This window comes from Telmatherina bonti (genome assembly GCF_933228915.1).
Source record: "Telmatherina bonti genome assembly, chromosome: 16".
NCBI lineage: Eukaryota > Metazoa > Chordata > Actinopteri > Atheriniformes > Telmatherinidae > Telmatherina > Telmatherina bonti.
This window is the reverse complement of record NC_136614.1, coordinates 11,534,249-11,556,656: the sequence shown is the minus strand read 5'-3', so window position 1 is coordinate 11,556,656 and position 22,408 is coordinate 11,534,249. Positions and strand designations below refer to the sequence as shown.

The 22,408-nt window shown below is 42.0% G+C and overlaps 1 protein-coding gene across 1 annotated transcript in view; it reads right to left on the bottom strand.

Annotated features, from left to right (window-relative positions):
- man1a1 (mannosidase, alpha, class 1A, member 1) overlaps positions 1-22,408 on the bottom strand; it is a gene marked incomplete at both ends in the record, with an annotated part of 171,307 nt that overhangs the window by 11,434 nt on the left and 137,465 nt on the right. Inside the window, 4 exons of the mRNA XM_079255707.1 lie at positions 799-898; positions 1,917-2,032; positions 13,016-13,109; positions 15,657-15,780. Of these exons, the coding sequence (XP_079111833.1) occupies positions 799-898; positions 1,917-2,032; positions 13,016-13,109; positions 15,657-15,780 (434 nt within the window). The remainder of the gene's footprint in view (positions 1-798; positions 899-1,916; positions 2,033-13,015; positions 13,110-15,656; positions 15,781-22,408) is intronic.

Sequence of the window (22,408 nt, the reverse complement as noted above, 5' to 3'; positions counted from 1 at the left end):
AAACAGGAATTAAAACTCCCATGTAAACGTAGCAAGTTTGTCTTGTTACAGAGAAGCTTTTCTCTGTGTGTGTGTGTGTGTGTGGTACATATTATAATTTTATTCATAGACTGTATATAGAAAGATGGGCTCTTCAGAAACCCATAGGTTTCTGAAGAGATGAATTGAAGCTCGGTGGTCGTCTCGTCAAGAAAATACATATATGGGTAAAGAGGTGGAGCTGAGAGGGGGGCCGTGAGCATCATGGTGGATGATTGACATCGAGCGAACTCTGAGCTAAGAACTAACCGAGCTAACCCAGAGCTAACAGAAATAAGTAAGCTAAAGCTAAGTCACGTTGTTAACCAACTAAAAACCGCGGTTGTTATTGGATATTGGGTACCTGTCAATCAAAAAGACACGCCCCTAAATATGCCGAACTTCGAGATTAAATTGCTTTTTAATGGGCATGTTGGAACAATTTTTGAATTTTTGAACCAGGCTGTAAACATGTTTATTTCTGCTGTGAACATGTTTATTTCTGCTGTAAACATGTTTATTTCTGCTGTAAACATGTTTATTTCTGCTGTAAACATGTTTATTTCTGCTGTGAAGTTGGTCTTTTTAACATGGGAGTCTATGGGGATTTGCTCTGTTCTGCAGCCCCTAGTGGATGAAGGGGGAACTGCAGTTTTATGCACTTCCTCATAGGCTTCACCTTTAACCGCCGGAGGCTCCGTCCACCTTTCATATACGGTCTGATTTTATCCTGCGTTTTGCTGCCGACGTTTCATCCGTTCTCTGTTCTTGTGTTTTTACGTGAGCGTAAGACTACAGAGGTGTCGTCCTCCCATCTGCTCAGACTCGCTGTGTGTCTGGACACAAGGTTACTGGGGAAACTGGACTTCTTTAATGTTTTCTGCAGACAGAAATAATCATGACTACATGGGTACGTTCCATCATGTAGAGCTGCATGACTACATGGGTACGTTCCATCATGTAGAGCTGCATGACTACATGGGTACGTTCCATCATGTAGAGCTGACCTCGCGAGGTCTGCTATTAGCCATTTATTATGACTCAGAGTGTGTATGATGTACAGCCCTGCAGGGTGAACTCACACAATTCTCCAGCTGTAAAGATCAGCCATTTTTTCGGTTTAGTGCCAAACACCTGCAGTTTCTACAACATCCTCATCGGCTTCTGGAAGTTTGATCGTAGCATTGATCAATCTATTGGAGATGACAGCTTGTTCCAATTTAAATGGCAGAAACTGCAGTGGATTGGTCTAAAAAAGACAAATAATTTCTGTGCTGGTGTTCCAACAGGAGAACAACGACCACTTCTTAGACTTTACAGACAGTTTTTAAATTTCCTTTCTCTGTTTGGAAATATTTAAAACATCTTTTTCCCTCCTGAAAACAGTCGACCAACATGACTGGCAGAATGTGGCGCCAATGATCCACCATACACTCCATTTTCTGGACGTGTTGGTCACACTTCATGATTAAAGATCCTCAGTTTAATTGCAGCAAAGTCAGAGAAGACAAAAAAATGCATTTAATCTACAATAAAACCAAATTTTCAGAAAAATCTAACAATAAAACAATGTTTATAAACAATGTACAAATACAATATTTATATTTTTATCATAATTGACTTTATTTGAATTATTTTAACTTTTTTTTAAACTTAATAAACTTGTTTTTTTGCAGTGTGATGCATAAATGCAGCTCAACAACACGTAAACCTTGATAAAAGCTGATGGATGAGATATCAGTGACAATTTGTGCAGATAAACTGCCAAAGTGTGTAAAGTGAGGTGATTTCTAACCAGCTTCCTGAACTGGAGCTGTCGAGCACCAGTCTGGCTGGAGACGGCTGAAACTCTGATGCTACTCTGTGTGTGTGTGTGTGTGTGTGTGTGTGTGTGTTACCTGCAGGGCATCGTAGTACATCTTCTTTCCTTCCTCATCCGTCTTGTCAGACATCAGCCAGGCCTTGAGCAGGTATTCATAGAAACTGTCACCCAGGCCACCCACAGACACGTGATCTGTAACACACAGAGGGTGTGTAAATCACACACTCACACACCGATAAGCCTGGCGAGTAAGATTACAACCGCTGCCCACAGATCATGGTCTCATGATGCACGTCGGGAAGTGTGTGAGGATTCCCGAAGGCTGCAGCATTGTGCGGTGTTGTACGCTCGGTTGTGTGTTTGTATGTTTTGGTGAGCGAAGGCTCATCCATATGCATGTGCCGTTTAACAGAGTCCAGGCCTGTTTGTGGACTGCAGAGATTAAATGTCAGCTGTGATCATGTGGAAGTGAGGAAAAAGGAGGCTGCTGCTGCTGAACGTAGTTTGGTTTTCAGCCAAGAAGCCCACTGAGAGATGACACACTTCAAATAAAGCACCACTGAATATTTCAACTCTCAGTTCAGAACAAACCTGTGAAATTTGCAGGAAAAAAAAAAGAGAAGGTGGGAACTCTTACTCAGCTGTTTGGAAAACACGAGGAAAAAAAGAGGTTTCAGGTCAGGATTGTTGGAGATGCGGCTGCAAGTTATAATTAATCCAACAAAAACATTTGTTGCATCGTTTCTGCCTGAATGAAAACTAAAACCAAATAGAGACATAAAACCTTGTTTCCTTGACCTTTTCCATGTTTTTCTGTTTAAATGAGCTCTTTTTATGTTGCAGCACTAATTGAATATGCCAGATGGAAACACAGTTAGGTTGAGAGTGTCGCTTAAATGCCAGCGACTGGAACCGCGGACGCGCCCTCAGTGGATTTATTCAATATTTCAGAGCATCAGATAATTAAAAGCAAGAGGAGCAGAGGTGCAGATCCATATTTATCCATCAGAGATGCTGGAGGAGCTTCAATAAAGAGTAGTGTGGTGAAACAATACCTGGCACAGCTCTAATAAAAGCTGAAAGAATGTCAGTAGATATAACAAAGCAATGAGCGAGATAAAGGATTTCTGATTCAATGACACATAATTCCAATGAAACGTTTGAGAAACGGTGATTGTTAAAATAATTTAGTTGCCACATATGAAAGGCTTCAAAACTGAACAAAACTCAACATTTCTGTGGTTTTATTCTTCTTTTTGTCCTCTGAATGTGACGCCGCAGTCTCACAATAACATGCTGAAAAGAAAGCCTCTTTCTGCCATTTTACACCCAGAATTTTGCTTCAAATGCAGCGAGTTTGGTCTGGTTTTCCTCCTCTTTCTGGCTCTGAGGGAGATGGCTGGAGCGTAAACAGCAGGCTGAATGGTAGTTCTTATGCTGTACTTAACTCCAGAGACTCCAGTTCAACGGTTCTCACTCTGGAGGTCGACAGATAATTTCAGGGAGTTGCCAGATAACAGACCTCTTTTTTAAAAAAAATTTATTCATATGTCACATGAGCAGACTCCTAATACCCAAGAAGGTCAGAAAGCTTGGATGTATACTGAGATGTCCAAAGAGTTACCTTTACCAGGATAATTAGAACAATGTCAGAGAGTTATTGTGTATTTGATGGTTCCAGTTGAAGAGGAGTGTAAGGGTGCATTCACATCAGGATAGTCTGCGAAGCTCGGTCCAACACTGGTCTGTTGACATGAGGGGAAAGTTAAGAGTCACCTGTCCGAGCAGGAGGCTGGGAAATTTTCAAGATAATTACTGGTGCCCACTGTGTTTACTTCATTTTAAAACATCACAAACCCCCTTTCTTCTGTTTTAATGTTTTAAAGGAGTGATAACCTGGTCTTTTCATGTCTCCACTGTCCTCTCAGTGTTTTTAAATAATTGTTTTAAAACTTATTAAACCAAAAAATGTGCAAAAAGTGCTTGTTTTGACCATTTATCCATAACAAAACTTTCAACGTGAGATTTTGATAAACACAGATGTTAGTTTAAATCATGTTAATGAGGTATGCGCTGATTGATTGCTGGAATGCGGGTGGGCCCAGCACGTTCGATGCTAAAAACATTAACAGCTAATGAAAGCAAGCTAACCTGACAGCAGCAGCTTTCTGAATTCAACCATTTATATTTGAACAAGACTCTGAGCCTGAGTGAGAAGAAACCGAGACAGTGGAAGGAGCATGTTTACAACAAACTGGCTCTGAATGGTAAAGTTGTCATTTTAATGTCTGCTCGCCTTGCTGTAAAGTCAGGTAGCATGTTGACAACAAGGCATGTTCATGTTAATACGTCTCAGTTTTATTCTGTGTTGGGCCATTTTTTAAACTATGAATGTACTTTTTTAAAAACTCTGAAGTTAGAGATGTAAAGAATCAAGTTATGAAGTAATGTGTGCCGTGAGAGGTTCTCACGGCACACAGGTTGAAAAATTACCCAATTTAACCTAATTGTTCCAAAACAATCTCCCTGAGCCGTCACCTTATCGTGGTGGAGGGGTTTGTGCGTCCCGAAGATCCTAGCAGCTATGTTGTCGGGGGCTTTATGCCCCTGGTAGGGTCACCCATGGCAAACAGGTGTCTAGGGGAGGGACCAGACCAAGCACGGCTCATAGACCCCTATGACGATGACAAACCTGGGCATAAATGTTCCCTTGCCCGGACGCGGGTTACCGGGACCCCCCTCTGGAGCCAGGCCTGGAGGCGGGGTACGAGAGCGAGCGTCTGGTGGCCGGGCCTTCGCCCATGGGGCCCGGTCGGGCTCAGCCCGAAAGGGTTACATGGGCCCCACCTCCCGTGGGCTCACCATCTGCGGGAGGAGCCGTAGGGGTCGGGTGCAATGTGAGCTGGGCGGCAGCAAGGGGCGGGGACCCTGGCGGTCCGATCCCCGGCTGCAGAAGCTGGCTCTAGGGACGTGGAACGTCACCTCTCTGGTGGGGAAGGAGCCTGAGCTTGTGCGCGAGGTTGAGCGGTTCCGACTAGATATAGTTGGACTCACCTCGACGCATGGCTTGGGCTCTGGAACCAGTACCCTCGAGAGGGGCTGGACCTTCTTCCACTCTGGAGTTGCTCATGGTGAGAGGCGCCGAGCAGGTGTGGGCATTCTCATCAGCCCCCAGCTTGGTGCCTGCACGTTGGGGTTTACCCCGGTGGATGAAAGGGTAGTTTCCCTCCGCCTCCGGGTGGGGGGACGGGTCCTGACTGTTGTCTGTGCTTATGCGCCGAACAGCAGTTCAGAGTACCCACCCTTTCTGGGGTCCTTGGAGGGAGTGCTGGAGGGTGCTCCTTCTGGGGACTCCATTGTTCTGCTGGGGGACTTCAATGCTCACGTGGGCAATGACAGTGAGACCTGGAGGGGAGTGATTGGGAGGCATGGTCCCCCCCCTCTGAACCCAAATGGTGTTTTGTTATTGGACTTCTGTGCTCGTCATGGATTGTCTATAACGAACACCATGTTCCAGCATAAGAGTGTCCATATGTACACCTGGCATCAGGATTCCCTGGGCCGCAGTTCAATGATCGACTTTGTAGTCGTATCGTCGGACCTGCGGCCACATGCCTTGGACACTCGGGTGAAGAGGGGGGCGGAGCTGTCAACTGATCACCACCTGGTGGTGAGTTGGCTCAGATGGTGGGGGAGGAAGCCGGTCAGAGCTGGCAGGCCCAAACGTGTTGTGAGGGTCTGCTGGGAACGTCTGGCTGAGCCCCCCGTCAGAGCGAGCTTCAACTCCCACCTTCAGCAGAGCTTCGAACATGTCCCGGGTGAGGCGGGGGACATTGAGTCCGAATGGGCTGTGTTCCGTGCCTCTATTGCTGAGGCGGCCAGCCGGAGCTGTGGCTGCAAGGTCGTTGGTGCCTGTCGTGGCGGTAATCCCAGGACTCGTTGGTGGACACCAGCAGTGAGGGATGCTGTCAAGCTGAAGAAGGAGTCCTATCGGGCCTTCTTGGCCTGTGGGACTCTGGAGGCAGCTGATGGGTACCGACGGGCTAAGAGGCATGCGGCTTCGGCCGTTGCCGAGGCAAAAACTCGGGCATGGGAGGAGTTCGGCGAGGCCATGGAGAAAGACTTCCGGACGGCTTCGAGGAGATTCTGGTCCACCATCCGGCGGCTCAGGGGGGGGAAGCAGTGCTCCGTCAATACTGTGTACAGTGGAGATGGGGAGCTGCTGACCTCAACTCGGGACGTTGTGGGTCGGTGGAGGGAATACTTCGAAGACCTCCTCAATCCTACCAACACGGCTTCCCATGAGGGAGCAGAGCTGGTGGACTCGGGGGTGGACTCTCCTATCTCTGGGGCTGAAGTCGCTGAGGTGGTCAAAAAGCTCCTTGGCGGCAAGGCCCCGGGGGTGGATGAGATCCGCCCAGAGTTCCTTAAGGCTCTGGATGCTGTGGGGCTGTCCTGGCTGACACGCCTCTGCAGCATCGCGTGGACATCGGGGGCAGTACCGCTGGATTGGCAGACTGGGGTGGTGGTCCCCCTTTTTAAGAAGGGGGACCGGAGGGTGTGTTCCAATTACAGGGGAATCACACTCCTCAGCCTCCCTGGTAAGGTCTATTCAGGGGTCCTGGAGAGGAGGGTCCGCCGGATAGTCCAATCCCGGATTGAGGAGGAGCAGTGTGGTTTTCGTCCTGGTCGCGGAACAGTGGACCAGCTCTATACCCTCTCTGGGGTCCTGGAGGGGGCATGGGAGTTTGCCCAACCAGTCTACATGTGCTTTGTGGACCTGGAGAAGGCATTCGACCGTGTCCCCCGGGGGCTCCTGTGGGGGGTACTCTGGGAGTATGGGGTACCGGACCCCCTTGTACGAGCTGTCCGGTCCCTGTACAACAGGTGTCAGAGCTTGGTCCGCATTGCCGGTAGTAAGTCGGATTCGTTTCCGGTGAGGGTTGGACTCCGCCAAGGCTGCCCTTTATCACCGATTCTGTTCATAACTTATATGGACAGAATTTCTAGGCGCAGCCGAGGGGTTGAGGGGATCCGACTTGGTGGCCTCAGGATTGGGTCTCTGCTTTTTGCAGATGACGTGGTCCTGTTGGCTTCGTCTGGTCGTGATCTCCAGCTCTCACTTGAGCGATTCGCAGCCGAGTGTGAAGCGGCTGGGATGGGAATCAGCACCTCCAAATCTGAGACCATGGTCCTCAGCCGGAATAGGGTGGATTGCCCTCTCCGGGTCGGGAGTGAGGTCCTGCCTCAAGTGGAGGAGTTTAAATATCTCGGGGTCTTGTTCACGAGTGAGGGAAGGATGGAGCGTGAGATCGACAGACGGATCGGTGCGGCGTCTGCAGTAATGCGGGCTCTGCGCCGGTCTGTCGTGGTGAAGAAGGAGCTGAGCCAGAAGGCGAAGCTCTCGATTTATCAGTCGATCTACGTTCCTACCCTCACCTATGGTCATGAGCTGTGGGTCGTGACCGAAAGAACGAGATCTCGTATACAGGCGGCTGAAATGAGCTTCCTCCGCAGGGTGGCCGGGCTCTCCCTTAGAGATAGGGTGAGGAGCTCAGTCATCCGGGAGGGGCTCAGAGTAGAGCCGCTGCTCCTTCGCCTCGAGAGGAACCAGTTGAGGTGGCTCGGGCATCTGGTCAGGATGCCTCCTGGACGCCTCCCTGGTGAGGTGTTCCAGGCACGTCCCTCGGGGAGGAGACCCCGGGGAAGACCCAGGACACGCTGGAGGGATTACATCTCTCGGCTGGCCTGGGAACGCCTCGGGATCCCCCCCGCAGAGTTGGCAAATGTGGCTGGGGAGAGGGAAGTCTGGGCTTCCCTGCTTAGGCTGCTGCCCCCGCGACCCGACCCCGGATAAGCGGCAGAAGATGGATGGATGGATGGATGGATGTTCCAAAATGCTGCTCTGTCTTAATCCAAGCAGGTCCCAGTCAAAGACAATAATATTCCTTCTTGCGTTCATCTGATCTCTGATTTTCATAAACACCAACCTATATAATCTTGGGAGTTGTGGGCAAAAAAGTTCTAAAAACACTCAGTTTATGGCAGAATTTACAAACTGAGAAATTTAACTCTTTAATTCCCAAATAAAGAAATAATGGAGAGGAAAATGAGAATTTTCAGAATCTAATATAATTGAAGTCTTAAAATGCAAAAAATGCCCAATGCTTATATATATATTCATATGTTGGGTAAAATTGAGAGAAAAATGTAAAGAGTTGATACAACGCTTATTGTGAATGTAGGACTTTTAACAGAATTAATTTTTTTTATACGAAGCATTGTATTGAAAGAAAATGTTATAATTTTGGGTTTACCAAAACAAAATGTAGATGTCTCTATAACGTGCCATGTGTTAGCTGTTGTCTGTCGGATGTAAAAAAGTGAACATTATGACAAAGGCAGCTGTTTAGCAATTATTTGCTGCATTTCCATTACCCCGAAAATTGTACAAAACTTAAAATTTACATTAAAAGCTGGTAATGCAAACCTAAATAAATAAATAAATAAAAAAAACTTAAATATTGTTAAAATGCTTTTACTCTTTCATGAGTTGGTTTTTCAGACATATTAAAATAATTTGCATAAAATGTAATGGAAACCATTTTTTTTGCAATTTACATGTCACCAAATGTGACTTAAGGGGTCGTGTGACAATTACCTGTAAATACAAAGTTAAAAAAAGCGTGGAAATTCTGAAATTTTCTGAAATTTTAAATTTTGCATCCAAAATCTTACATGTTTTGTATCGCCATCCTCCTCAAAGCAGAGACCCGCAGGACGAGGTTCTACGAAATGTGTGGCTGCCAATTAGAACTGTACTTAGGGTTAGGGTTAAATTTTAGAAATATTTTTTGTATTTTGCGAAATATTGCATTGGAAATGTAGCTATTAATCAGGAAAATTTGATGTTTAATTCATCTTGTTATACAACAGCACATTATGCAAAATATAGTGAAATATTTACAGCTGTTTATGTAGGGTCAAACCTGCATTTCATTCTCTGCCACTATGGTAGAAAAAGTCTTCATATCCATTTGTTTTACACAAATTTGGATTCCAAAATGACAATTTTTGCCAAAAAGTGACAGGAATATCGATTGTATTCATTTTATTTATTTATCTTTGAGCAACTTTGACTGGCTTGTTTTCACAGCAAGTCACATGAGATTTGTTTTCTTCTAATTACCTGACACTTCTTTCAAATTTAGCCTGAAACCCAAAATTAACTCATGGTGAAATTTACTTGTATTGATATAAATAACTGGTTGGTTCGGGGGACATTACATAACAGTAGAAAAAAATGAGTCAAACCTCAAACTGTTGTAAATAAAAGTGAAACCAGTTCATCATGTAGTAGCTAAGCAAAAGAGCTTTGGGCTAAATTAAATTTTTTATGATAATATATTAATAATAGCAGTCCAAATCTTAGGTAGGCATGTCGTGGCTGTGGCACACTTCAAAGAGCAGGACTGATGCACAAACACACTCATGCCACTTGAAAGAGTTAATTCAGCTTTATGTACTCAGCAGAAAGTTGTGTCTGACATTAGCGCCAGCAGGAAGAGAAGGCTTTCATCCCCGATTTCTCCGACAGACTTACATCTTTTCTCCGTTACGCCGCTTCCTGAAGTCTGACCTCTTGGTTGTTACCAACATTACCTGTACAGCTCCACAGCTTCCAGTCTGCTAATGGATTATAAATTGCACTTTGGCATGTGCACAAGCTTGAGTGAGTATGGAAATACTTGACAATGAGTATCGTAAATGGCAGGTGATGGTAATGCAAAGTGAGTCAACAAAGTTCAAACATGTGGAAGGAAAATAAGAGTAAGTGGGACGAACTGCAGACCAAATCTACGTCTGATACAGTTTACAGTGATGTATGTTTACTTGAGATATTTAAAGGAATAAAGCTTGTTTACCTTTTACAAGCTAAATTATTTTCCACTCACATGCAGCATGCTTAACATTTATCAAAAACCTTATTTAATCTTTAGAAATGTATAAATGATGGCATCAGTTTAATTCCAACTAATATCAGTCGTAGTTTAGTGATGAAATGTGTTTATTTTGGGTGGTGTTTGGTTCAGATGGTGGAGCGGCTGCTCCATGTTAGGAGGCCACAGCTTGTTGATGTGTTTGGTTCAGGTTTGAATCCCCGCCCGGTACTGATTGCTACAAACCACCCATGTCTCATTCTACGACCCATTTCCTGTTTAAAAATAATGCTTTTTTTTTTTTTTTTTTTTTTTTTTTTGATAAGTCAGTGTTACGGCTGCCTACCAGTCCACCTAATTGTTTTATTTTGTATTCAAATCTTTGTGTGCCATTACCACTTGAGGATTGGTGCTCACCACACCCGTTTCCTGCCTGCTGACTGGACAATTGCCTGGCCAATCCACAACGCTGCAGCGACATTGGAGGGAGATTTAAATCGGCTGCAGCTGTGGACAGTCTGCCCGAGGCTTGCAATCTGTGGAGTTTGAGTGTGTGCTTTTGTTTTTATTGGTGGTAATTTGAGTAGATTTTGTTTGGTTAGTAGTCTTGTTTCTGTGTTTAAAAACTGCTTGGTCTTGTGTTTCTTCCAGCAGTGTTAGAACTGGTTGGTTTTATGTTCTCTGTTTTCTTGTTTTCATAGCCAAAGCAAAGCCCTTTTGGCTTCTCTTTCTGTTGTATTTATAAATAGTGTTTTGCTAAAGTTAGAATGTGTTGGGCTAATAAGTATTTCTGTTGTATTTGTATATAGTACTTTTAGCTTTTAAGCTTAGCTATTGAAGCTGCTTCACTTTTTGTTTTAGTTTTGCAGACCAGTTCTCGTTTCACACATTTTGTGCCTTGTTTTCTTCTTTTTTTCCTGGATGTTTTTTTTGTAGCTGTCCTTTCTTTACGCAGCTACACTTAGCCCAACACTCGTAATATTGCCACCTCTTTGTTCCCATCTCCACTTGTAATAATAAATTCTCAGAAATTCACATTTTAACAGCTGTCCGCAGTTCTCATTTGTTACGCCTCACATCTCCTTGCAGAGTTGGGACGTAACAGTCAGTTTGATGATGAGAAAAAACACATTAAAATCATTATATCTAAATAATTTCTCCATAAACCAACCAGCTGATCAAAGGATTTTCAAAAGTTTGGACACATTTTCCCAATGGATTTGACATGAAACCAGTCGTATTATTATATCATGGATAGTGGAACTGGCGTGCATTATTTTTGTTGAAGTTCACGTAGTTTGGCAAGTTAACTCACATTATATCACTCTGTTATTGGCATCGCCATAGCAACACATTAATCAACTGACTCAGATCAGTTCGCTTTTTACCGGTGAATTAGATAAACACACTGTATCTTGACAACGGTTGTTTAGCATAAAAACTACATGGAAGCAACATGAAGTAGTTCCTGCACTTTAGGATATTTAGCAGATTTTTGACAAAAACAAACATTTGTGATAATGTTTACTGTGTTGAACCATGGTATATCCAGATTAAACAACCCATACGTTACAAGGTTTTAATGCACTCAGCAAAAGAATACCTCAACGTTGTTTATTCACTCCATAATGATAATAAACCACAATAAATAAAATTACAAGGGAATACTAATAATTAGGGGTGGGAAATCGAAAAAAAGGAAAAAAAAAAAACTTTTGGCCTCACAATTTAAAATTTTTTTTTGTTAAAAAAATTGATTTTTAAAAAAAAAATAGGTACAAATAATCAATTATAAGTCATTTTATTGTGTGTGTGTATATATATATATATATATATATATATATATATATATATATATATATATATATATATATATATATATATATGCGCGCGTGTGTGTGTGTATGTATGTGTGTGTCAAGAAGAAATGACTCCAAAATAGAGTGAATCAATTAAATAATTAATTCTGAAAGTATAAACTGATTCGTACTAAAAGCAAAGTACTATCACTTCCCTGAAACTGGTGTTCTATTTATTGATTTTTATGACGCCTTCTTTCCTCTACAGGTAAAAAATAAACATATTTATCATTAGACCCTACACCCCCTCCCTCTAGGAAACACAAATGAGCTTTTAATTTACTTAGCCAAGTAATGAGCTCCATCATAACAGACCAACAAATCAATTCATTGATAAATCAGCATCAGGACACAATAATTATTGGAGACTTTGGGAGTTTGTGCTGAAGGATAATTGGTGTTCAACACTGGAATGAAACTGTAATTAACAGCGATAATGTTAGAGCCTCAGATGGAGGCGGTGTAAAAGATCACAGCAGGACGACGGGATGCAAACTCTCCTGATTTTAATTGGTACAAATTTCAGGTGAAAGGCTGTAATCTTTGAAAGATGGGCAGAATATGCCCTGCAGCAATTTGCATGCATTTGTGTTTCAGTGTCATCTTGGATACGGGAAAAAAAAAAAAAAAAGAAAAAGCGGTCTAACCTCCTTGACATTCATCAAGTGATGAATGCAAATTTCTGATATCAGGCTCAAAGTCCACATAATTAGAAACCTAATGAATTCAGCCTGTGGTTTGTGTTTTAATTACACACTGATTTGATGTCCGATTCATCTTTACTTAGGAGGAAATTATGAGTCGTTTTGAGTTTGTACCTCAAAAGGGCAGCAAGGCCCGACAGACATGAAGCAACATTATCTAATTTCATGTCCACTAATGACTGACCGACGTCGTTTTGAGTTTGTACCTCAAAAGGGCAGCAAGGCCCGACAGACATGAAGCAACATTATCTGATTTCATGTCCACTAATGACTGACCGACGTGGAAGTAAAAGTAACCATGAAAACAAGCCTAAGGGTCGAGCTTTGATCCACAATGGGGGGAATGTTTCCGAGTTCACTCGCGTTGGACCAGAGAAGATCAACACATTTTTCTGGCTGTTAAAATAATCCACCCTTCAACAGTCAGCTGGAAAAACACTTGAATGAGCTTTGCTGGGAGTGTTAGTAGAAGAGGACTGGAAACAGGATTAATGATGGGTTTAATATTAGACGGATCTCATGATGAGCTATAACATGTTTCCAGTAGTGGTGACTTTTATCAGTTTTTACTATCTGGTAGATTTACCATCGTTCTTCACCTTTACGAAACAAGCTGACGGAGACTGCAGTGGGAGAAAGGTGAGATAAAACTCATGGGTGAGGAGGACTTACGCTGGCCCCACTGGCCGCTGTTGGGGTTTAGATAGTTGGGGTAGAGCCCCTGAGGCTTGTCCAGGCGATTCAGGACTTTCCTGATGTTCATCACCTGATGACAGAGAAAGCAGAGATTTCACTTCTACTTTTTTGTTTCAAACAAGCAAAAAGAAAAAGTTTAATTTTGCAGAATCACAGTCATGTCTGAAATATGACCAATATATGGAAATATACAGAAACTAACTTGCGCTAAACCTTCCTGGTTTGACTATGGACACCCTGATTTACAGTTATTTATGCTACTATTTACCTACCGCCCCCAAAAAACCAACTCCAACCATTGAGGATCATTAGTTTCGTCCTTTTCAGACAGACTTTGGCTTCTGACTGGACTGTATATCCTGCTGTAAAGCACTTTGGCTGGCCATTGGCTTTTAAAATGTGCTTTATAAATAAAGCTGGCATTGGCATTGATAGAAAGTTTGACAAAAGTTACTTCATCATTTCTGGGGCAAAACGGGTCTCTTAGCAACACCGTAGAGATAGGGATTTTTTTTTTTTTTATGATGAAAATATGATAAAGCATTGTGTTATTTATCATATTTTCATAATATATATAAAAGTCTGATAAATACCTCATAATATGATCAATAATGGTGTCATCATGGCACACTCATTGTGGATTTACCCATTAGAGCAGGATTTTGTGCCTGGATTGTAAACCTTCTGAACAGGATATAAATGCCAGGAACACTTAAGTAAATCACCTTCAGGGTCAGATATCTATCACACAGAGTTACAAACTACTGTTCCTGAGAAATTGTTGACAATCTAAGCGACAGTGTTCATTCAGCTGAGTTTTATGGGTTAAAAAGTTTGTAATTACATCACTTTAGCAGTTGAAGCTCGGTCCCCTGTTGTACTGGTGCTACTGAATTGTGCAGCAGCATCTCATATGGTGGTTACAAAGACATTATTTGTTGCTTGGAGAATTCTGATGACATTCATGGCACTTCCCTGAACTGGTTGTATTTCTCTGTTATGGTTGGTGCTTTTTTCCCCCCCCCAATCATGCACCTCACTCAGCTGTGGTGTACAACAGGGCTTAATTCTTGGCCCTAGTTTGTTTTTCTTTGTACATATGCTACTCCTGGGGTCAGTTATAGCCAAATGCTATTTGTTTGTCCACTTCTATGCTGATGATGTACAAATCTATTTGCCTGTGAAGCCGAGTGAAACTGTGCAGCTGCATATTTCCAATAGCTAAATAATGAAAAGTAACTCGGGAGTTACTTTTAACAAGTGCATAAAACTCAACAAACACACTGATTCTGTTGTCAGAGAAGTGTTTTCACCTAATGGCAAAGTAATTTTATTTAAGTTGTTTTGACATCAAGTTCAAGAGTGATTACTTTAACGTACTTTCTGCTTCCCTCTACTTGCTTTAAGTTCGTCCAAAATGCTTCAGCTCATCTTTTAACCAACACATCCAGGCATGAACATATTGCCCCAGAGCTTTGATCTCACTGGATCTAAGCTTATATTTCAAGTTTAAGATTTTAATGTTTTTTCAAGCCAATAATGTTCTTGTTTCATCTTATCTCTCTTACTTTTCAGGAATATGAGAGAGCAGCGAGGTCTTCAGATCATTGCACCTTAGAAGTACCAAGGTCTTGGTATAAACAGTGTATTGATCGCTCTTTTGCTGATTTTACTCCGAAGATATAGAAAAGTTAAACCCAAACTTGTACACCAGAACTGGTATGTTTCAAAGTTGAATGCAAAACGTATTTATTCAAACTGGCCTTTTATACCAAGTAGCACTGTGACATTAACACCAGCTCTTGACTAGTTCTTACTTTCTTTTATATGTTGTCTCATTTAAGTGTGTGTTTGGTTTATGTTGGACTTTTTTTGTTGTTCGTTCATTTATACTCAAGTTTTACAGATTTTATGAAGAAATTCAAGGTTTTTTTTTTTATAGTCATTTGAATGTTTCCACTGGAATTAAATGTGGAAATATTGAAAAGAATATCTCCTAACTTAATAAAACGCTTGAGTAAATAAATAAATAAATAAATAAATAACTCCAATAGAATATATTAAACCAGATCAGTGTGTAAAGCAGAGCAGTGTAAAGTGAACTCGGCGGGGTGTGGAGCTGACTAGCCTTCAGTCTCTGGGTAGAAGCTGCGTTTGAGTCTTTTTGTTCAGGCTTTGAAGCTCTGGAGGTCAAACATGGGGTCAAAAAGATTTAAATAAATGCATAAATATGGAAATTCAGGGAATGTACTGCATTCTTACATAAAGGACTTATTCCTAAATCTGCATGTGCGATAGTCCAGTTTGATGGGATTTAAGTTGAAATGACAGTAATAACTTTATTTCTGGTATCATGCAAAAACGTTAGGTGTTATAAAGTCAGCAGAGAGGTAACCAGGAGCTGAAATATGGGATAAAGAGATTCCCCCGACAACCATGTGTTGCTTGCCTCCAGTTCAACAACAGTTCCTTTATCAGACACACATAAGATGACAAATGTCTTTGTAAACACAAAGAATCTATCCATAATGAAAAATATTCAGGGAATACAGCATCTGATTGTGTGATTGAACGATGGAAATGGCTTTGTTTTCCATGTCTCTGTTGTCATGGTTACCTTTTCTGCAAACACTGGATTTCCTGAGAGTTTACTGAGATGCATAAACTCCAGATGCAGGGTGCCATATTCTGCCAGGATGCTGCTCCCACCGGACGCCCATGGCCAGTTCCTGCCAACGCCACTGGACAGAAGACACAAGCAGAGAGGACGTTTGGTTAAAACAAAAAGGTATAAAGAGGGGAAAAAAAAGGACTGATTTTAAATGTCTTTTATTTGCTAATGATAAATCCACAAGCAAGACATCTTTGTTTTTTATTGGACTTTTATCCATTTGTCCAAAAGCACCAGCTTGCAGGAAGAAACGCCGCTTATCGTCGGTGTGAACAAACAGCTGAAGGAGGCTTCAAAAAGCTTGTTGCTCTGATTCAGGCTTCATCTTAGAAAGACATTTGCATTTCTTATCTTTTGCTTTTCAGACATTTACATACATATTTCTAAAACAGATCCAGAATAAGGTAAAGCCATGCAACAGAAACTTTCTGGGGCTTCATCTCATCGCAGGGGGACGTCTGAGAGTCCCCAACGCTCACTTGACGAGGACAGAGGACCATTAGAGACACGGATGAACCGATTCCAGGCCAAGGACTGATGACTCTGATGGCGATGCTTCAAATAGCTACTCATGAATACATATCGAGTATTTATCGCACCGTCTGCGCCACATGTTCACAAGCCACACAAACACAGCGATGCACAGAGGAAACTGGAGCAGGACATCCAACAACAGGGAAAAAGCAGGAATCAGAAAAGCACCATGCACACATTTTTAAAGAGGTGGATGAACATACTAATTATCTTCCCCTTCAACTCATCATGCTGCACAAGCCATAATTTGTTTCCCATTACACCATGGATTTAATCAAGTCAGCCAAACACAGGCAGGACCGGGGCAGCGAGCCCAGAGGAAAAATCAGGGTCACTAGTGAGGAAGAAATCCAATCATCACAGACCCTGATTCGTTTAGGAGATGTGTACTTGTTAACGACGTGGTCACATGGTGCATAATCAACTTTCCTCCCAACAACACTGTGCTTAAGAGTTCCTGCTGCCTCCACCTCCTCCCTGTTATCTGGAGACCTGATCTGCTTGTCCATCTTTTCCAATCCTTTTGTAAAACCCTGTGATGAACAATAAATCCCGCTGCTTGCTAGGGTGGGGATGAAACGCACACCTTTCCAGCTCACCCCTGTCAATCCAATCCCTCCCAAAGCCCTGCTGCGAGAGCACACTAAACCCCTGATAGGGAGGAGAAAAACAACAGACAGCAGGGGGAAGCTGATGTTTAAAGCAAACACACACCCGAGACGGAGATAAAAGCATGTTTGGAATATCCTGAATCCAGGAAAGTATGTCTGACGGCTTCAAATGGATGAATTTAAGATGCGCTAGACGATGCTGGATGGAAGATAATTAGAAATGAAAAGAGGATCTGTTAAAGCATTTTGCTTGTCTGAACACCACTAAGTTAGCGAACACAGACGGTGGAAAGGAAATAAAATGGATACAAGCAAATAAACTCCTTACGGCTGCTTATGTAACAGAATACAGCGAGGGAATAAAGGTTGAATTGGTGCATTAATGCAGGTAAATCTAATAACTGTGGACCAACGAGCTGTTTCTGCTCCACTTTTGACTCGTTTCAACAGGTAGTGATGGATAAAGCTCGCTGCTGCTGCTTCCACCTCCTGTGTTGGACTAGAAAATGATATTAACGAATCACAGGCCAGCATCAGTCCACTGTTGTGCCTGACTACTGATGCACATGACCTGATAGCCCAGTTTCTGGAACGCTGTTAGAACTACAAGCTACTTCTTACATGAAATATCATCAGACTTACGACTGAAGCTCAAAGATATCTGGCTTATGGTCCAACATTATATAGTAATATTACACAAATACTCAAGCTTGCTTCAGTTTTTAACATTTTCATCTCAATTTGTTTACAATTTAGTTAATTATCTTACAATCAAAGTGCATTTTAACCGTTTGCTTGGTCTGTTTTGTCTCGGTTAGCGATAAGGGAAAAATCTCTTTTTTTGTCAGTCCTTCTGATGCAATGTGCTTTTAAACAGTATTAATGCAGCACAGCTCAACAAAAACACGGAGAACGGAAATATTAATCAAATATTGCAGTGACCTAGAACAGGAGGACACTTAAGAGATTATGACGGGGCTTAAACTTCTGTTTCAAAACTGATATTGAGCTTTTATAATAAATGAAGAGCTCATCCAGCGTTATCCACCTCTGATAGAAGTGATATGTGAGGTTTGTTTGGCTAACAGAAGCCCTTTTTGGTGGATTTAGATTAATTGGCTTCACCCACATTTGGTTGTGTTTTGCAATCATAATCAGGCATGCATTGCATCAGTTCATACAGGGTTTTACTCCACTGATCCGTCTTCAAATTAATACAATCTCACTGAAATACTACAGATTATCTCACGCTGTATGTGCAGTTGTAAACATCTCGTCGTTCTGCTGTGCAAACCTGCAGACAAGCGTTCACGTAGACGCCTAAACAACCTGCTTAAACATTTCTGTTCACACACCATGTCTGACAAAACTCATCTGCAGTAGCAGCCAGCAAGACTTCAGATGACCTCGGAAAAAGCTGCTTATTAAGACTCAAGGACTGAAGAGGCTGAGATGTTCACTTTTCAAACACCTTTCTCCACCCCGATCCAGACAACCCACAAAACCTCCAACATTCCTGTATAAACACTCCAGGAAACACTCAGGTGTTCTTTTTATAAGTCCTGATGGGACACAGACCTACTGAAGACAGCCAGTCCTGATGTCATGAATTATCTGTGTTGGTTGGAGCATATGAAGGACTTTGATCAGCCGATTGGCTGCTCCTGAGGGTCCCAAAGACAAAAAGGAAAATCCGAAAATGTGGAATAGCCTGCCTGTCCCTTTTAGACCTTCCTTTGTCTTGTCTTATCTTATTAATTTATTTTCACCATGTCCAGGGCCGGGTTACAAGTGCACAGGCCCCTGGGCCCAGAGTGTTCCAGGGGCCCCCTCCCCCACCACATTGTGAAAATTGTGAATGATACACTGTGAAACGACATTTCTGACATCTATCAGCCAGTGGTACCAATAGCAACACACTATTGGTAACTGTCTGGCTTTTGTGTACATTTTGTTTTGTGTCCAAACAGTTGATGTTTGCCCTTCGTGGGGCCCATGGGCCCCTGGGCCTGTTTCCATAATTCCCATTGGATAATCCGGTCTTGACCGTGTCTATGTTAACTATTATGTATATCTTATCATGTCTTTGATTGTGAATTTAAAAACAGCCAAAGTGCTGAACAAAGTGCATAAAAATAAAGTTGGATTGGATTTAAGTGCAATTAATCAATTTCAATTTTAGAATGTAAAAGTGGAAAAAACTGAGATGTCAGCCTCGACAAGCTCATGACAACTTTTAATATCTGAGTTAATCTTCTATCAGCTTGTTATGATGAGGCCAAACACAAACTGGAAAATAAACATCAGTTTAAATACAGTAAATACACAGCAAGGCCAAAATAAATAGTCCCACTCAGCTAGGTTCACCTAACCAGACAGGTGGGAGTTGAGTCAAGGTCATCTATCCCATCACGCCTAGAGCCTGTCGTACAGCCTGAGGAGGCAGTGTCATGATATGGTGTTGCTTCAGTTCGTCAGTATTTAGTGTTCCTAAAACAGGAGGGCAGCTGAAAAATGGGAAATTACAACCATAGGCTGTATATAAAAAGATGGACGGAGTCTCCGTGACGTCACCCGTAGGTTTCTGAAGAGCTGAATTGAAGCTCGGTGGGCGGTTCCTACCATCGCCATCTTGGCAGAGTTACGCATGTCGTCTTTCCTGGAAAATACAAAAATGCACAAAGAGGTGGAGCTGAAAGGGGGGCTGTGAGCGTCATGGTGGATGCTTGATATCTAGCAATCTCTGAGCTGTAGCTAAGAGATAACTGAGCTAACCCAGAGCTAACGAAGGTAAGCGGGCTAAAGCTAAGTCACGTTGTTAACCAGCTAAAAACTGCGGTTGTTTTACGTTCTTCTTAAGGAGTTAGAAAAAAATTCACTCTCCCCACAGTTGTCATGAAGGTAAACCTGACCTATTAAACCTAAAATGGATTTTTGAACCAAACTGTAAACATGTTTATTTCTGCTGTGAAGTTGGTCTTTTTAACATGGGAGTCTATGGGGATTTGCTCTGTTTTGGAGCCCCTAGTGGATGAAGGGGGAACTGCAGTTTTTGGCACTTCTACATAGCCTTCATTTTTAACCACTGGAGGTTGCCGCTTGGTTTCAACAAGTTATTTCTGTTTTATGCTGGTACAAGCCCCCGAATTTAACCAATTAAAAGAAAGGCAAACTCAGAAAGAAACCAAACCAGATGGAAATCTGTGACCTTGAGAGGAACAAACTGGGTCATCACACATTGATGCTACTGTGATTTGCACTAGAGGACATGCTGCTCTCCTTTGGGCTTTATTTTATTATTATCCCCTTATGTCCAGTCTCCCTATCACTCACCCCCTCACAGCTACAGCCTTCTCCCTTTAGTGTGTTAAACAACAAATCATAGGCTGCTAGTTGAACGCCCTGTGGTGCGTTCTGCAGAGCCAACACCAGTTATTTTGATGCTGTGGTGCCAAAAGGAAAGCTGGGAGAAAAATAAGCAACAGAAGACTTTCCATTCACACCAGGATCTGCCCTCTCAGACCCCTCTAACATTACATGCAAGAGTCAAATTTGCTCTGATTCGGGTCAAATCAAACCTACTTTTAGCCCCAGTTTTTCTCTGCCATGTGTTGGCTGTCCTCTGCCTCGCCCAGGCCACGACCCATCTTTCCCACCTGATTTTCTCTGCTATGACTCTTCCTCTCGGTTTTAAAATCTATGGCACTTCTCCTCCTCCAGGCACTGAGAAAATGTGAACTGCGATAGTGTCACAGTTACCAACTTAATTAGAGGCCTTAAATCATGGCTGCCTTCCACTGCCTTGGGTTACTGCTGAGGAGAGCTGCTGTGAGTGTGCGGTGTGCATTTGTGAGCTGATCTTTAAAACAAATCTCGATATACACTGAATGCCAGGCTTTGCTTTGTTCCACAAAGCGCCTGAAGGCTGTGATACCACGTTACCAGCAATATCACATTCGTCTGACGGGTGCATGCATCTATTCATAACCGAGGCCGTGGTTAAAATACTCCTCTCGTTTATCTGGAAAAAAAATCCCTGGAAACGGTCAGAGCCTCACTTCCCAAAGAGAAAAAGCTTCAAACTGAAGACGAAAGCTGCAAAAATAGTTTAGTCAGACGTTTTAAGAAGCTGGAGTCCAAGTTTGCAGGATGTTTGATTTATGTGATGTCATTTACTACGTTTACATGGGAGTTTTAATTCCTGTTTAATTCTGAATTAAAGTTAATTCTGCTTTAAAGTCATGAAAAACAACCATGTAAACATTAATTCCTATTGCTAATTTCTGTACTGAATTAAGCTTAATTCTGATGTAAGCAACTGGTTTATTAACATTTTAATTCCAAACTATTTAATTCCTCTGTCATGTAAACCTTCATTCCACTCTAAGTTACTTCCGGTCGTTCTGAGCATGCTCGTTACCTTGTCCTGTCCCGATGACGCGCGTTGTTTTACCTCCCGTGTTCGGCGGTCTGTCTTTCTTCTCCTTCTCAGTTGCTGCTAAAAGTGAAGTAGTATGCTGGTGTTGAGCTGCTGCTTCACATTTATAAGAGAAATAGCGGTGAAACTGGTACTTATGTAGTTTTTTACAAGTTACGACTGAAAAGACGAAAAGCAGGGAGCCAACTTTATTTCTGGTATACGTTATACGTCACGTGCACCCTCTGTCCAATCAGAACCCTTCCCAACCCGCCGCTCTGAAGAGGAATTAAGTGAGGACGTGTTTCATGTAAACCTTCATTTGGAATTATTATTTTCATGTGAACTTGTTAGAGAATACGTTTTCTGACTTATTTAATTCTGAATTAGAAAATATCATGTAACTGCAGCCATTGTTAAGATAGATTCGCTTTTTTTTAGTCAGTTTGAATAGTTTTGTTGAATTTGGGAAGCTGTTTGCTGCATAAGTTTAAAGAAAACAGAGAAAGGTTTTGTCCCATTTAACAGGCTTTGCAGGAGATGGGAGCAACTTTAATTTATTTATTCCACACGTTAATTATCTTCAATTTCACCATCTTGGTTGTTTCAAAGCTCTTCAACTTTGCTGTTCCTGGTCGGCTTCACTGCACCTTCCTGTTAAAGTACATAAATAATCTGGAAACAAACAGCCGACCAGTGAAGAAGACCTTGACATGATACAAGGACACTTGATCCAGTATCATGTTGTATCCTGTCATGCAGGGAAAACGTGTCTTATTGTGTTTTGAGGTGTATGATGCAGAACTCATCTTTAACTGTAGGAGACTGCTTGTTTTATTAATAACACCGTTCCTCTGATCCCATCTTAAAACGCTGTTAAATCTACACAAACCAGCTGTTTTTATCTGCTGACGACTTGTCAACATTTTGTGACAAACTAATTAAACCATTTTTTATTTATTTTTCTAAAAGTTTTAATTTGTCCTTATTTATTTCATATAATTTAACTTTTATTTTTTGCATCTATTTATTGTTATGTGCATAAATTTTTTGACAGTATTTTATCTTATTGCAGTGTTTTTTGCATTTCTTTTTCTGAAATTTTTCCTGTATTTAAATTTGTTTTATATAAACAT